General features: G+C 42.9%; 1 protein-coding gene across 2 annotated transcripts in view; it reads right to left on the reverse strand.

Annotated features, from left to right (window-relative positions):
* Positions 1-13532, reverse strand: part of LOC116050817 (rho guanine nucleotide exchange factor 26) — a 31789-nt gene extending 18257 nt beyond the window's left edge. For both annotated transcript variants that reach the window (XM_036001047.1, XM_031301028.2), the window contains exons 1-11: positions 13274-13532; positions 11148-12730; positions 9223-9274; positions 8911-9053; positions 6269-6325; positions 5672-5832; positions 2763-2915; positions 2440-2569; positions 1822-1896; positions 1376-1465; positions 207-361 (exon numbers count right to left, since the gene is read on the reverse strand). In XM_036001047.1, coding sequence (XP_035856940.1) covers positions 207-361; positions 1376-1465; positions 1822-1896; positions 2440-2569; positions 2763-2915; positions 5672-5832; positions 6269-6325; positions 8911-9053; positions 9223-9274; positions 11148-12632 — 2501 coding nt within the window. In that variant the 5' untranslated portion in view covers positions 12633-12730; positions 13274-13532. The remainder of the gene's footprint in view (positions 1-206; positions 362-1375; positions 1466-1821; positions 1897-2439; positions 2570-2762; positions 2916-5671; positions 5833-6268; positions 6326-8910; positions 9054-9222; positions 9275-11147; positions 12731-13273) is intronic.
* Positions 13533-14290: the final 758 nt, after the last annotated feature.

Consider the following 14290-nt stretch of genomic DNA (forward strand, 5'->3'; position numbering starts at 1 on the left):
TCATCTGAACAGGCTAATTTCCCAGAACAAGTTAAAACATGAGGACGGAGAGGACAACATGACACGCCCTGCATTCGGGTACAGGCCAAAAGCGGTTCATACACTCTCCCCCACTGGAAGCCAAGGGCTTATGGTTACACAGACACCCTCAACATGTCAGAACAGGTGAGAAACGAGCAAAGCCTGCACACCGAGGCCACACTCACCTCTTCTTCCTGGTGACGATGAAGACGTCATTGAAGAGGAAGAAATAGACCTGTTGCCGTGACGTCCGCTTGAGGAAGATGCCGTTGTCCTCCACAAACGCAGTCAGCTCTCCTCTTTTTACCATCCACCTGGAGGAGGAGACCAGGGGGAAAGGCTGGAGGGAAAGGAGAAAGAGAATGTGATGAACGTAAAATGGCAATGAATCTAAGGCCACGTACACACGTACCAAAACTATCTTTTTTTTCCTCCGTCTTCCCTAGCATCGTTTCAAGAATATTTGCGTCCAAACGGATCCATTTGTAAATGACTCAACACGTTACTTCATATTCCAGGCCTATTATGTGGCGCTGTTTCTGCTACAGAAATTCACCAAAAACGGAGAAGAAGAGGCGGAGCATGCACATAAAGCTTGCGCGCTGTATACAGACAGTAGAAGAACATGACGAAAATGGCTGGTGCAAGGAAACCAGAATCGTTTGTGTGGACCGATAGTGAAGTCGAACTTGCTGCTGCGACTCACACTCGTCGCGGGATAAGAGGTCGAAGGCTAGAGGTCGAGGGGTGTGGCGATGACATCATCGATACGCAAGTATGCGGCTTCGCCGTCCAAACGAAGACACAAGGGCGGCGTTTTTGAATTTTTTCACCCTGGGACCAGGTTTCAAGAAAGTGCGTCTTCAGGCAGTGCGTTTACAGGATTCGTTTGGACGATCGGCCAAAATGATGCAAAACATGTGCGTTTACACCAAAAAGTGTTTCCGTGTGGATGGCCCCTGAAGTATTTTTAAAATGCATGCAATGCTGGTGCTGTTATGAAATTCCTAAATCAAAATGTGTGTGTGCTCGTGTGAAAAGCTGTCTATGCGGACTGAGCATGTGTTCCCCAGACATCTGTGAATCCCAAATGTGCCAACAGCTATTTCCCACACTACTTCGACACACTTGAGCCTGCCAAGCCTTGTGTGCATTACGTGTATAGATAGCCAAGTGAGTGACGTGGGTGTGTCTGCATGTGTGTGCACGTCTGTGCATGACTGCATTGGCCCATCTTTTTACACACTTAATAAACATTTGCCGAGACAAAGAAAGCAAAATATGAGATATACTATATATATAAAAAAATACTACCCAGGATGCAACAATTTCACGTGTTATGCCACGCTCATACCTTGATCTTAAACTCCAGCTGAGAGTTGATAGTATACATCATCTCTGTTCTCTCCATTGTGCGAGCTCCTTCATTACACTTTCTTACCACCTACACACACACACACACACACACACACACACACACACACACACACACACACACACACACACACACACACACACACACACACAGTTGAAAATGCTGGGCATTCCTTGATCGATGCACTCATATTTATCAAGTACATGAAGTGCTTGCTTTAGCAGAACATTCTTCACTAAAATACAACATTAACTAGCACGTGATTGTCTCCCAGCCTAAACCTAGTCTCCTGTGTCTAAGGCAAGTCTCCCAAAGGCATAACAACATGTAGAAAAATAATATGTATAGATATGCAGTTGGAAATGTATGAAAATGTAGAAACATAAAACCCAAACTGAGGTGTATAACATTTGTGACCCACACACCTTGCTGACTGCTTGTAAAGCCTTCTTGCAGTCTTCATATTGTGCAGAGTCTTTAGGTGTCTTCTGACAAATTGTCTGCAACACAGATAGGCAGGGTTGAAATAATTTGCACTAATATATAACATACAAACACATTCATGCACTAAAACCCACAACAATTCCTTGCACCCATGCACACCACACTATCAAAAGCCTGATTAAATATTGACGGATAAAGAAAGCTGTGGGAAGCAATGAATTGAAACCAAACTTTCTCAGGATCCAAAAGCCTCTAAGTGCACAAGCATAAACCCCTGAGTCCCCAGGGAGACACTGATGGAGGACGGGAGAGAGGGGAAAGAAAGTAGACCAAGGAAGAGGAAGAGAGGGAGGCACAGTAGGGAGAGAATAATGTGGTGCCAAAGGAACCATGAAACTGAAGAAGAAAAAACATTAAAAGGAAGAAAGAGGAAAGGGTGAATCAGTTCATCAGATTATCAAGGAATGATGTAAACTCACACAAGCATCTTTGAGGTTAGAACATATCCCATGTTGAATTTAGTCAGGCCAGTATGAATAAACAAACTATTGTTGCGTAAGAGTCAAAGTCATGCTACTTTATGTCATCGGTGCACTCACATCCATGAGCAGGGGCAGGCGAGTGATCCTCTGCATGGGCAGGATGAGGAAGGAGATCATGGGGAGGTTCCTGCAGTCTGGGTGGCTCTCTATCTTGGTCAGGACCTCCTTAAAAACTGGATTCTTGGACCTGCAAGAGAGGTTGGAGGGAGATTGGGTGTTCAGAAAGAGGATTAACTGATACACAGAGAGAAAGCGGGAAAAAAAATGAGCGGGGAGGAAGAGCAAACTCCCTGGTTCAAAGTGTCACAAGAGTAATGTTGGATCAAAGCCATGAGAGATATGATAAGAACATGCGTTTGTGTGTCTGCTCGGTCACTCACACCAGCCTCTGAAGGGTTCTCTGCTGGTAGACCTCGTTGGAGCAGTACGTGACGAAGGGGTCAAAGTTGGACTGAGCATGCTTGTCAACGATGTCGCTGATGTCATCGATCACGATGTTCTGTTGGTGTCTTTCCTCCAATTCCTTAAAGAACCTGAGTACAGGATTACAGGATGAATAAGGGTTAGTATGTTAGAGACATGGCGACAGCTTGAGTCAGAAGCATCACACCACAAGTCATCCAACACTGGGGAAAATATAGGACACACTGACAGATACAAAGTCAGGAAGCCAACACCTTTCTTCTTAACCGGCTGGAAGATCACAAAAGAGGAACTCCCCCACCTCTTAAAATAGACATAGCCTACCATTAACCATAACACAGAGGCTTTTCCTCTTCCTGAGCTCCACCAGATGGCCGGTTTAACGGCATGTCACATGGCCAACTTCAAGAGAATAAGTGTTTTTGCATGCGCGATCCAAGGTGACAAACAGGAAGCTGTCGCACAGACACAGGACGCTGACCTCAACCCATTGGAGCGAGTTAGAGCTCATCTGCAAAAGCACCTCTGTGCCCGATCCATCCCTACCTACTTCACACACACACACACACACACACACACACACACACACACACACACACACACACACACACACACACACACACACACACACACACACACACACACACACACACACACACACACACACACACACACACACACAGTGCTATAGTATGACTATTACATTTTCGAAGTAAACTCTTACTGTGTCTTCTTGTGTTCTGAATGAAAAAAAATGTAAATGGGAAAAGTATTAAGGGAAATTCACAGATCTAGGTGTATTTTTACCTGTTGATTTGTTTAACTTTTTCACTGATTTTTTAGGTTCAATAATCACAACATCTTTCCAAAGTCAATTAGTAATCGTGTTAAATAATCGTGATTTTAATATTGGCCATAATAATCGTCATTATGATTTTTTTCCATAAATCGAGCAGCCCTGGTGCATTTATGGTAACGAATAAGGTAACACAGCTGCATTTAAAATACTCAAGAGCCTTGAGCTCCACTCACTATCACACACAGTGATGTTTCTTATTTTCTTTGAGAGGTGAAAGTCAAAGCATGACTATGTGTTCCAAGTAAAACATCTTGTTTAACCAGTGCTACAGGCCAATTTATATCTTACGAGCTGCTGTCTAGGGCTGCACGATATGAGGAAAATGTCAAATTGCGATTATTTTGACTGATGTTGCGATTGCGATACGATTCACGAAATTGGAGGGAATGATCCATTTTTTGGATCATCATTCTCATTTTTATTGAAACACAAATAAAAATGTACTATAGTCATGTAGTGTGATTTTTGCATTAATCTGTACCAAACAAAGATTTTTTCTTTTAGTCTGTAGGATAGGATTTGAAGGCCCAGGACGTCTCTGCAGCCCCACAATACTTCATTCAGAATGGTTAGACACATATTTTGCCTTTAACAAATATTGTGACCCGCCCCTACTGCTGTCCCTGCGTCTCCATCCAAGTATTTAAGTGGAGAGGGTATTGCATCGCACTGATGTGTGTGGCCTGTGTATAGGAATGAGAAAGGGGAGATGGGCTGCAGCACATCTGAACACAGGGAGGAATTGTTGAGGAATTTACAGATACCACCATTCATGCAAAGTGGGAACGAGCTGCAAATGTACTAATACTGTCTCTCTGAGGAGGGAGCTGCAATCCTGACATGGAATCCTTGAGCAAATGTCACGACCAATTGCACAAGGGAGGCAGGGTGAATTTACAACCTTAGGCAACAGAAAGACGAGGGCTAGCTTAACCCCATGTAATTTATTAACCCGTATTATGAACACTGGCTTTTAAGAATAACCGAAAACTTGTTAACAGAGTAGGTTCAGTAAAGTTGTGGCTAAGGGAGGGAAAGTGTGAAAATATTGGACTAATTGTGGAGTCTTTAGTCCCTATAGTGGGCTTGGAGGCTGACATCACTGCAGCGCTAACTTCACAGAAAGACACGAGACTGCTGCAATGGTGAACAGTGAATTCAGACCAGCACATAAGGCTGTTATCATAATGAATACTGACCTGATAATAACACATTACACAATTATATCATACAGTAGTTGCAGTTGAGGCCAATCACCGAAACATGGTAACCTAACAAAGAACATATGGGCTCTGAAATTATTTTGTCAATCATTTGTAGAAATAACGGAGCCCCGTACAACACAGTAATTGCTGAGGCAGCACAGTTTATCAGTCTCAACTTTCATGGCCTCTCATGCACGAGTGTTTCGGTGCGTTTATGGGATAATTAGACGTTCATGGTTACCTGGCCATGAATGTCATTAAACAGTCCACACGCATGCACTATAAACCATGATGGACGGGTAGACTCAGAGGGCTCATAGCAGCAAATTTTGGCTATTGCATTTTTTGTACATTTAACCTATATAAAAAAAAAAGCTACATTGTTTTTTTGTTCTTTCACTCAATTTGACCCTTATCATGTGACCACACATACACACAGAAATCCCTTACACAAAACTGAAAACAACTCTAATCGAAGCTAGAGGCTGAAAGAATGGGAACACCATACAGTAAACAGTGTTTACAGACACACCCCACATGGAATGAGTGTGGTCTACCAATGTTTAAATGCTGTTAAATAAGAAAATCATCTAGCTCATTAGCCAAAACCAGAAACCACAAACACTGATGAACAGCCTAAAAATACCAACCAGCATGTAAGAACCAACACTTATCATAAGTCCTCGACACCAAAAAAGATTTACAAATATACTATGAGAGTAGCAAACATGGAAACTCATAGCAATATACATCTGATAATAACTCTGTCTACAAAAGCTACACATTACAACCGTGCACTTACTTTTTGCTAGCCTCACAGACGTCGGTGATGTTAGAGAAGAGGTGGTGGTGTTCGGTCTTGGTCATGGCCTCGCTGAGGTCTGCAGAATTCTTGAACATGCGGATCAGGATCTCCAGACTGTGGAGGTAAGAGTGCTCCGACGAGATCACCTCAAAAATGGCCTATTGAGGGGCATGAGAGAGCAACAGGAACAGGAACAGGAACAGTTTAGTCACTAAATATCCATTATTGACTTTGCGTGCCTCAGTTACTCAGATGGGCTCTGTCATGAATGTGCTTGACATACCTGTGCTCTACAAATCATGTTTGGAATGCTACTGAACCATGCCAATCTAAGCACCAATCCGTCAATCAATTTTAATGTTTCTACTCATCTGTGTCTTGCTTTAAATATATATAATAGTCTATGATGCAGGTTTCCTGCTGAGCTCCTTTAATGGCTTTTTTATTGGTCTGGAGTTCACAGAGACCAAATGGACAGACTTACTCCCCCCAGTACTTGGTAACTCTTAACTTAGCATGCATGTAGCCCAAAATTGGATTTTCCCACTCTGAATTGAACATAAAAAGTATAAAAGTATAAAATATGATTCCTACCTCTTGTCTTTTGCGTTCCTCCTGACTCATCCGGTCAGAAAGACCCCTTTTCTTGACCTAAAGAGAAAACAAAATCAGAATAAAACAACATTTAAAATACAAAGTTATACTTGTTTGACTATGCTGTTTTTTTTTTGTTTTTTTTTTAAGCCAAGGGCCCTTTGCATTTGTAGCACGGGTGTGTAAGTGTGTGTGTGTGTGTGTGTGTGTGTGTGTTTGCATGCCACTCTTGTCCTCATATACAAAGAAAGAAGCACTTTGCATACCACAGTGAATAGAGAGCCAATGAGGTTGTTGTACCAAATGGGAAAAGAAAGTTCTTTACTGAATAAAAAAGTACAAGGCGAGTGTAGAAATAGGACATTTGTTGTAACCAAAAAAAAACTCTTAAAAAGGTAAAATGCCTTTTGGCCGAAAGCATACTATACAGATAAAAGGAAAGTGTATGTGCGTGTTGGTATGTGGCTGGTCCACAGATAGTTGAATAACATTGAAACAAAGCAATCTTTTGGAATGTGTGCTACATAATTAATCACCATTTGGCTTTGTCAACCTGAAGGTATAAGTGAATAAAAAGCATGCCTCCCTCTCATGTCTCACCAGATATTACCAATATGATATGGGGCACATTCACATTTACCAAATCACACATGCAAGCAGGAATCCAGAGAGGCTGTATTTCCCTACTTCCACTAGCTTCTGATCCTGTTTTGGTGTAAAGGCACAAGGAAGTGATACTGCTCTTGGAGGAGCCTTCCTTCTTTATAGTATCTGCCCTGCAGCCCTAAGCAAACACTGAGAACAAACCAACCTGCAGAACAAACACCTCTTGTGGTTCTTTCGTTGTATTTCTTTCACACATATATCTGTTTAATTATTTATTTTGCTCCTACTTTCCTTTCTACCAAACCCTTAACACCATATCAGCAAAACCAGCTATCAATATAAGACTGCAAGGTTTTTATTGTGTGTGTGCAAAACCATGCACATTATCATGCCAACTGAACTTCACCTTGTTTTGCAGTTTCACTGGGTGTGACTGAAACACAATCAATTCGGTCTTATTATTCAAAAGCTAATTGTACGTTTAAATCAGAGCAAATCAAACCAATCTTCAGGCAACATAAGCACCATGGGAGGGAGGAGGTTCTGTAGCTTGTGGGAAGCTGCACCTTCTGAAACTACCGGTGGTAATTCCTAAAAAATGTGAAAATTCTGGGATGTTACATTTCAATAAAACCTTGAATGGCGAGAGCTGCCAGGGGGCCAATAAGAGGAGGGCGGAGCTGAGTAAGAGGAGACTTCTCGGAAATGCAAGAATATCTGGCTAGGCTTCACTGGAACAGGACAATGAACTTAGCATGCCAGCGTTTCCTACTAAATTCGAGGGAGAGTCTATATCGATGATGTTTAATTTACAGGAATTATCCGGTGCCGCCGGAAGATCGGCCGGATGTCCCTTATTTTCGGCCGGATGTCCATCACCTTCCGCTTCCTTTGTGTTGGCATTTTAAACTCTGGTCGTTAATGTGGACTATGTTTAACTGCTCCTCAGATCTCTGCAGGGTAAATCCAGACAGCTAGCTAAACTATCTATCCAATCTGAGTTTTCTGCACGACTAAAACAACTTTTAAACGAGCACGTTCCACCAAAACAAGTTCATTCCCGAGACTATTTTGCAGAGGCACCGCGGCTCCGTCCGGTACTTAGCACCGCCCAAGACGATTGTGATTGGTTTAAAGAAATGCCAATAAACCAGAGCACGTTTTTCTACAATCCCAGAATACTGTGTGGACTAGTAAGACCCTCCTCCGCAGCATTGTGGAGGTAGGTCTGGCAATGCGAGACTACATTCTCAGTAACAGATCCACAGCTGTAAAGCAGCTGCGTTGGAAGAAGACAGTCCTGGTCAGCAGGGTAATGTCGGACTCAGCTCTATTCACCTCCTGTGTCTTGCTGGTATACCCAAGAATAAAAGCAACTCAAGACATTTTCTGAATGTTGTCTACTTTGAATCCAATGTCCCAGTTATTTGAGTGTGCGTGCATATCATTTTCTGCTCAGCAATTTCAGAACTAATCCTAATTGCCTCCATCTATGCCCTCGCCTGTTTTTCCTCCCGTGCTTTTCCTCCTCAACAAGTAAACAAACAGATGGGAATGCCTAAATAGAAAACTAAATTAGCCATTCCGCTCCTCTGTTTTCCTCTATCCATCCGTTAAAATCCCTAACTATATTATGTAATACAGAGCCATCGCACTTCTCTGTAGAGGAAACATTTTAAGCATATTTGCAGTCTGACGATTATGTAGAGTTTGCCAACACACTGGCATTAGGCACAGGAGTGCTTGCAAGAATTCCTGTGGGTCTGGCTGACTGTCTGCCTTCCTCCCTTCCCACCCGAGTCCTAGAAGAAACGCTCCTGCACTCCCTGCTAAACAGAGTGAGGGTGGCAGAAACAGTGGGAGGATGGCAATTGACTGTTGCCAAACTGGATACGATAGCATTCTTCAGAGCACTAGCATTCCAAGACTCCACAGCCACAGCAGTGAGTACATACTGTACGTTCGTCTGTGTACTGGATGTAGAGAACGAGTGAGAAAGATATAAGAAGAAGAACAGAAGCTGTGTTATGTCTGACCACACTGAGCTGGCTCCAGGAGATGCGTATAGGTCTGTACTGCAACACGATGCCGTTATCAGGTTTGTCTTCTCTGGAATCGGCATCCTCATCTGAGTCATTATGTAAGGCCTTCTCCTGATAGTTCTGGTACAGCTCCTCCTCTGGAACACACATTTTTTTTTGATAGAAAGATTCATCGTGTTGGAAGTTTAAAAAAAAAGAAGATGTTTGATTGAGAGAGAGAGAGACAAAGACAAAAAAGAGCAGACACTAATTGAGAAAAATGAAGGGGAAAGGGTAGTGGAAACAAAACAGATGGGGGTTTCTCACCCTCACTGTCAAACGTCCGTTGACTGGTCAAAGCTTTCTTCTTATCTGGACACTGAAATAGAAACGTAACACTTTTGTAATGACTTGGACAAACCCTGAGGGGCCAAGCAAGCAGACACACACACACACACACACACACACACACACACACACACACACACTGCGTTTCACTATCTTTGTGGGGACCTGTCATTGACATAATGCATTCCCTAGCCCCTTACCCTAACCTTAACCATCAAAACTAAATGCCTAACCGTAACCCTTACCCTCACCCTAACCATAACCTAATTCTAACCCTAATCCTAAAACCAAGTCTTAACCCTCAAACAGCCCTTTAAAGTTGTGGGGTCCAGCATTTTGACCCCACAAAGCTACCCGGATCCCACATGTATACTGTATTCACGGTTTTTGGACCCCACGTATATAGTTAAACAAGAACACACACACACACACACACACACACACACACACACACACACACTTTAAATGAAAGGCCTCTGAACCTCTGTCACCTGTCCATGACCTGCCTGTGCCCTTACAGGAGACCTCAACCATTAACCCCCGTCTAATTACGGAGCCCTTGTGTATAAAAGTGTGTATTTGTGGGCATGGTGTCACATTACGTCATGTCTCCCAACAACCACATTTATTGTTTCCTTGTCTGACCTTTTGCTTCTGCTTCTGCTGCTGAGTTTGTCCCACAATACTCAGCCTGTTTTGTCATTTTACAATTTGGACTTCACCCCAATACTAAAAAGTCCATGTTGAAGCTATCTTTGTGCGCAGTCAAATATAAACCCATCAGATGGATTATGATTAACCCTTGTGTTGTCTTTCCGTCGACCATGCAACTTTTTGTTTTTTTGGGTCATAAAATTAAAATCTTTGATGCTTTTCCTGACATTTTTGTCACTTTTTCCAAAGTTTTTGTTGCTGTTTTCCACTTTTTTTAAACATTTTCTTTGCCTTTATTTTTTTAGATGTTTTTGAAGCATTTATAGACCTTTTTCTCAATATTTTCAACGTTCCTATACCATGTTTGTTTTTTCAAATGCAATAAATTTGAATGAAACACCCAAATCGATGAAAATAGTGAACTGATTATTTGTTTTACTTATGAAGAGCATGGTATGAAACCACCCACATTATTATTTTGACAATTTGGTTGAAAGAAACCCATATTTCTGATATAGAAACTTTCAAAATGGGTCAAATTTGACCCGGGGACAACAGGAGGGTTAACCAATACAAGAAATCTTAATCTGTTACAGTAAATGCCAAAGTGTACAGCGTATTTACAGGGCTGTACGTGTGCATTGATAGTTCAGCAACAGGCATTCTCGAGGGATTTGCTTTGCAAATGAATGCTAAAATTGATTTTGGTATTCATTTCTCTAAAACTTGTTGTGTAAAGCCAATCGGGTATGTTAGTAACATATTCAGCAACAGAAACATGTACTAAATAGCAAACTTCAAACCTTAAACCACATTAAGTTTAAAAGTCTTTTAGTTTTCAATCGCTAACGAAAAAGCCATGAAACTAATTTTTATTGGGATGCATCAATCCCACACTGACTCAACAAAAATTAAGTAAATGTATATCTATGTACTTATTTTTTACATTTTGTTTTACCAAGTTAAGAAAAGCAATGTTTAGGTCAAACCTGATGTTGCCTCACACACAGAAGATCCCAGTCACTTTCACACAGTGAAGCATAAAGCTTTTTATTTAAACACTGGTATCGGATAGGTATATTCGCTATCGGCCGATACCCAAAGCCCAGATATTGGCATCGGAGCTGAAAAGTCGAATCTGTGCATCCCTAGCTTTATACGATTACCTCCAAATTGCTCCTACTACCATTTTTTAAAAAATTTTTATGTATTGTGGGAGATTTTAACCCTGTTTTCTTGAATGTACCCACCGTGTTTTTCCCAGTGTTGGTAGGCTTTTTTGTCCCGGGGCTGGCAGGCTTTGAAATCCTGGGGCTGGCCAGTTTGGGTGTCCCAGGACTGGCAATTTTGGGTGTGCCAGGACTCGCAGGCTTGGCAGTTCCAGGGCTAGTGAGACTTACAGTGCCGGGACTTGCTGGACTGATTGGTGAATCTGGCTTATCCTCATCCGGCCATTTGATGACAGACTGTGACAACCAATGGGCCTTGGGATCTACTGATGGGACCTCCAAGTCTACTCCACTCACAACTGCCTTCCTATAGGACGTACTCCTCAGGCCTCTTCTTAGTGTCCCCGGGCTCTCACTTTCCCCATCTGTTCCTTCGATGTGGCCCCCTCCGGTAGAAAAGTAGGTTCCCGTTTCTACCATGCTGAGGGCTTTCAACGCTCGCTTGGAATGATCCAACCCCAGCAGCCCTGTCAAACCTTGAACTTGCGGCTCAGAGGCAGGCGCCTTGCACTGCCGAACATCAGATGCTAAACCCTTGGGAATGAGCTGCTGGGTGCCCATCTTCAGGGCAGCAGGGCTGTGGGTGCTGAGGACGATTGAGGGAGAGGGAGAGATACATGGGGAAAGTGAGGGAGAGGGTGATGTAGAGGAGGTGGAGGAAGAGAAAGAGGCATGCCTGGCGTCCTGTGAGGAGGCAGGCGAGAATAAGGACGGTCTAAGGAGTGCTTGTCCTCTGTCCGCTGGCGACGGGGAGCGTGGGGTCGAGGGGTCTGAGGAGGTAAGGGAAGAGAGGGAGGGGATGCTGGAGGTGGAGCTGTGGGATGGCGTGGGGGTACGCAGGGCTGGAGGAGAGGGACTGGATGCGGACGAAAGAGAGGACAGCTCATGGTGGTTGTATGTGTTGTTGTTGTTGTTGTTAGGAGAGCGTGAGGACAGGACAGGAGAGGAGTTCAGAGGCACAGCTTCAGATGAGGGGGAACTCATCCCAAACGCTTTCTGGTCTTTCTGTGAGATCACACTGAACAGGCTCGGCATGTGTTTCTGGGAGTCCTGGAGATGCTTTTCCTGCCATACTGTCACGCCATTACTGGTTTTCCTCCTGTCACCGTCTCCAGTTCGCACTCTGTTGTCCAGTGAGGTGGATCTGTTATCCTCAGACCTAAATTTGGACAGTGAGAAGAGTCCGTTGGAGAAGTGCCCGATGCTGATGCTTCGGACAACTCTGGATTTCTTGGAGGGTTTGTGCAGAATGTGCTTCAAAACCACAGTGTTCTTGCCCCAAGTTGGGGGTGAGACCACCAGCCTCTCGGCAGGTTGGCTCAAGGTGAAGGAGCACTTGTTGTCTTCCACAGGGAAGTCCGTCGTCATGACACCATTCGCGTGGTAACTGAAGGGTCGCGGTTTGGGGTTGCTTGAGTCCTGTTTTTTCTTAGAATTGTCCGTGCAGCGTTTCCACAGTGGGGTGATGTTTTCATTGGACAGATCCACATCATTGCCGATATCCATGGTGCTAGATTGTCTGTGTCCTCTTCACTATCTGTGTCCACACCTACAGGTCACAGATAGTGCAAACACTGCACCACTGTAGAACACAGATCTCTCCCCTGAGGGTAAACAAAAAAGGAACTCAGTGCAGTGTCCCAATTCCCAAAGCTTACTCATTAACAGGGATGCAGTGCAGATAGGTTACTGGCAGCTAAACTTTGAGAAACACATAAGAGAAAAAGCGCAAAACAGAAGCCAAGCCAGCGAAGACAGCTGAGCTGATAATCCTTTTGTATATGTTCACTGTGGTGAAATGCCCTTATTACAAGCTCAAAGCTGACAGGCTATTGTTAGCTGTGAGCAATCACTGTAATATCCCAAAAGGGAAACAATGGTGCTCGGCAATAGTGAGTTTGGAGACCAACCAAACTATTGTTTATCTCCTTTATCACTTAAAATCAAAATGTAGGCTATTTCTGTGTGTGTGTGTGTGTGTGTGTGTGTGTGTGTGTGTGTGTGTGTGTGTGTGTGTGTGTGTGTGTGTGTGTGTGTAGTAGGCTACAACCATTACATCACTACGCAAACAGGCATGCTACTCTTATTTACTACACAGCAGAGAGATTTTGAGCTGGAAGAAAAAGTTTCCCAGTAGTTTAACTTACCTCTAATCAGCCGATCAGCTGCAGAATGCGCTCATTGTACCTGCGCTGTGGCAAATGCAAACCTTCTTTGGCCGAATAACAACGATTAATTGGCTTAATCCAGCATGGTATCGACACCGAACGAAGTTTGTAGAAACCAAAGTTAGAGCCGCAGAATCTGTGCTCGACTGGAAACGGGTGTGTATGTACGGCAGAGAGCGCGTCTGAAGCGCTGCTCGCTGAGCTGAAGAGTTTCTATGAGCAGCAGGAGGAGGAGGAGGAGGAGGAGGAGGGAGGGGAGCCGAACACAAGTGAGAGGGAACTCCCAAATTCACAGGAACTCACCTCCGCTACTGCTTAAGGCCGTGGTTGTGGTTTAAAGTAATTGGTTGTGAGGCATTTTCATTGAACACATTGTCTTTTTAATAAAGCTGAACAATGAGATAACACAAGAAAAAGCGTGTTGTCTTGTTGTCTTACCACCAAACATGCAACGTGTTGTCCTCCTGGGTCACAAACACTTTTTTGACGTATTTAGTCACTTTTTTCGACGTTTTTGGAGCTTTTTTTTTTGTTGTTGTTACTATCACTAATATTTACACCACTAACACCAACTTATTGCCACTAGTTTTACACTTATTTTTGGAATTCATGATCAATAGACCTCATTTATATGAAATTATGCCTAAATTATGAGTAAAAAAATAAAATTATGAATTATTTTGACTTGTTAACATCAGAGGGATATATGTTGATGGATAATCACAGACTGTCAAAGTTTAGTCACTGTTTTCAAACTTTTTCTATTTTTTTTTTTCTCAAATGCTTTAAAATTGAATTAAACACCCACAATTTAACTGATAATTACTTTTAATTGAGAAGAACGTTGTATGGAACAATCCATGTTATTTTTGGGCAAGTAGGTTGAAAGAAACCCATATTACTGACATTAAAAAATAAAACATTGAAAATGGGTCAAATTTGACCCAAGGACAACAGGAGGGTTAAGAAAAGTCTATTTTAAAACATTATTCAAAG

Source organism: Sander lucioperca, chromosome 5 (genome assembly GCF_008315115.2).
Source record: "Sander lucioperca isolate FBNREF2018 chromosome 5, SLUC_FBN_1.2, whole genome shotgun sequence".
NCBI lineage: Eukaryota > Metazoa > Chordata > Actinopteri > Perciformes > Percidae > Sander > Sander lucioperca.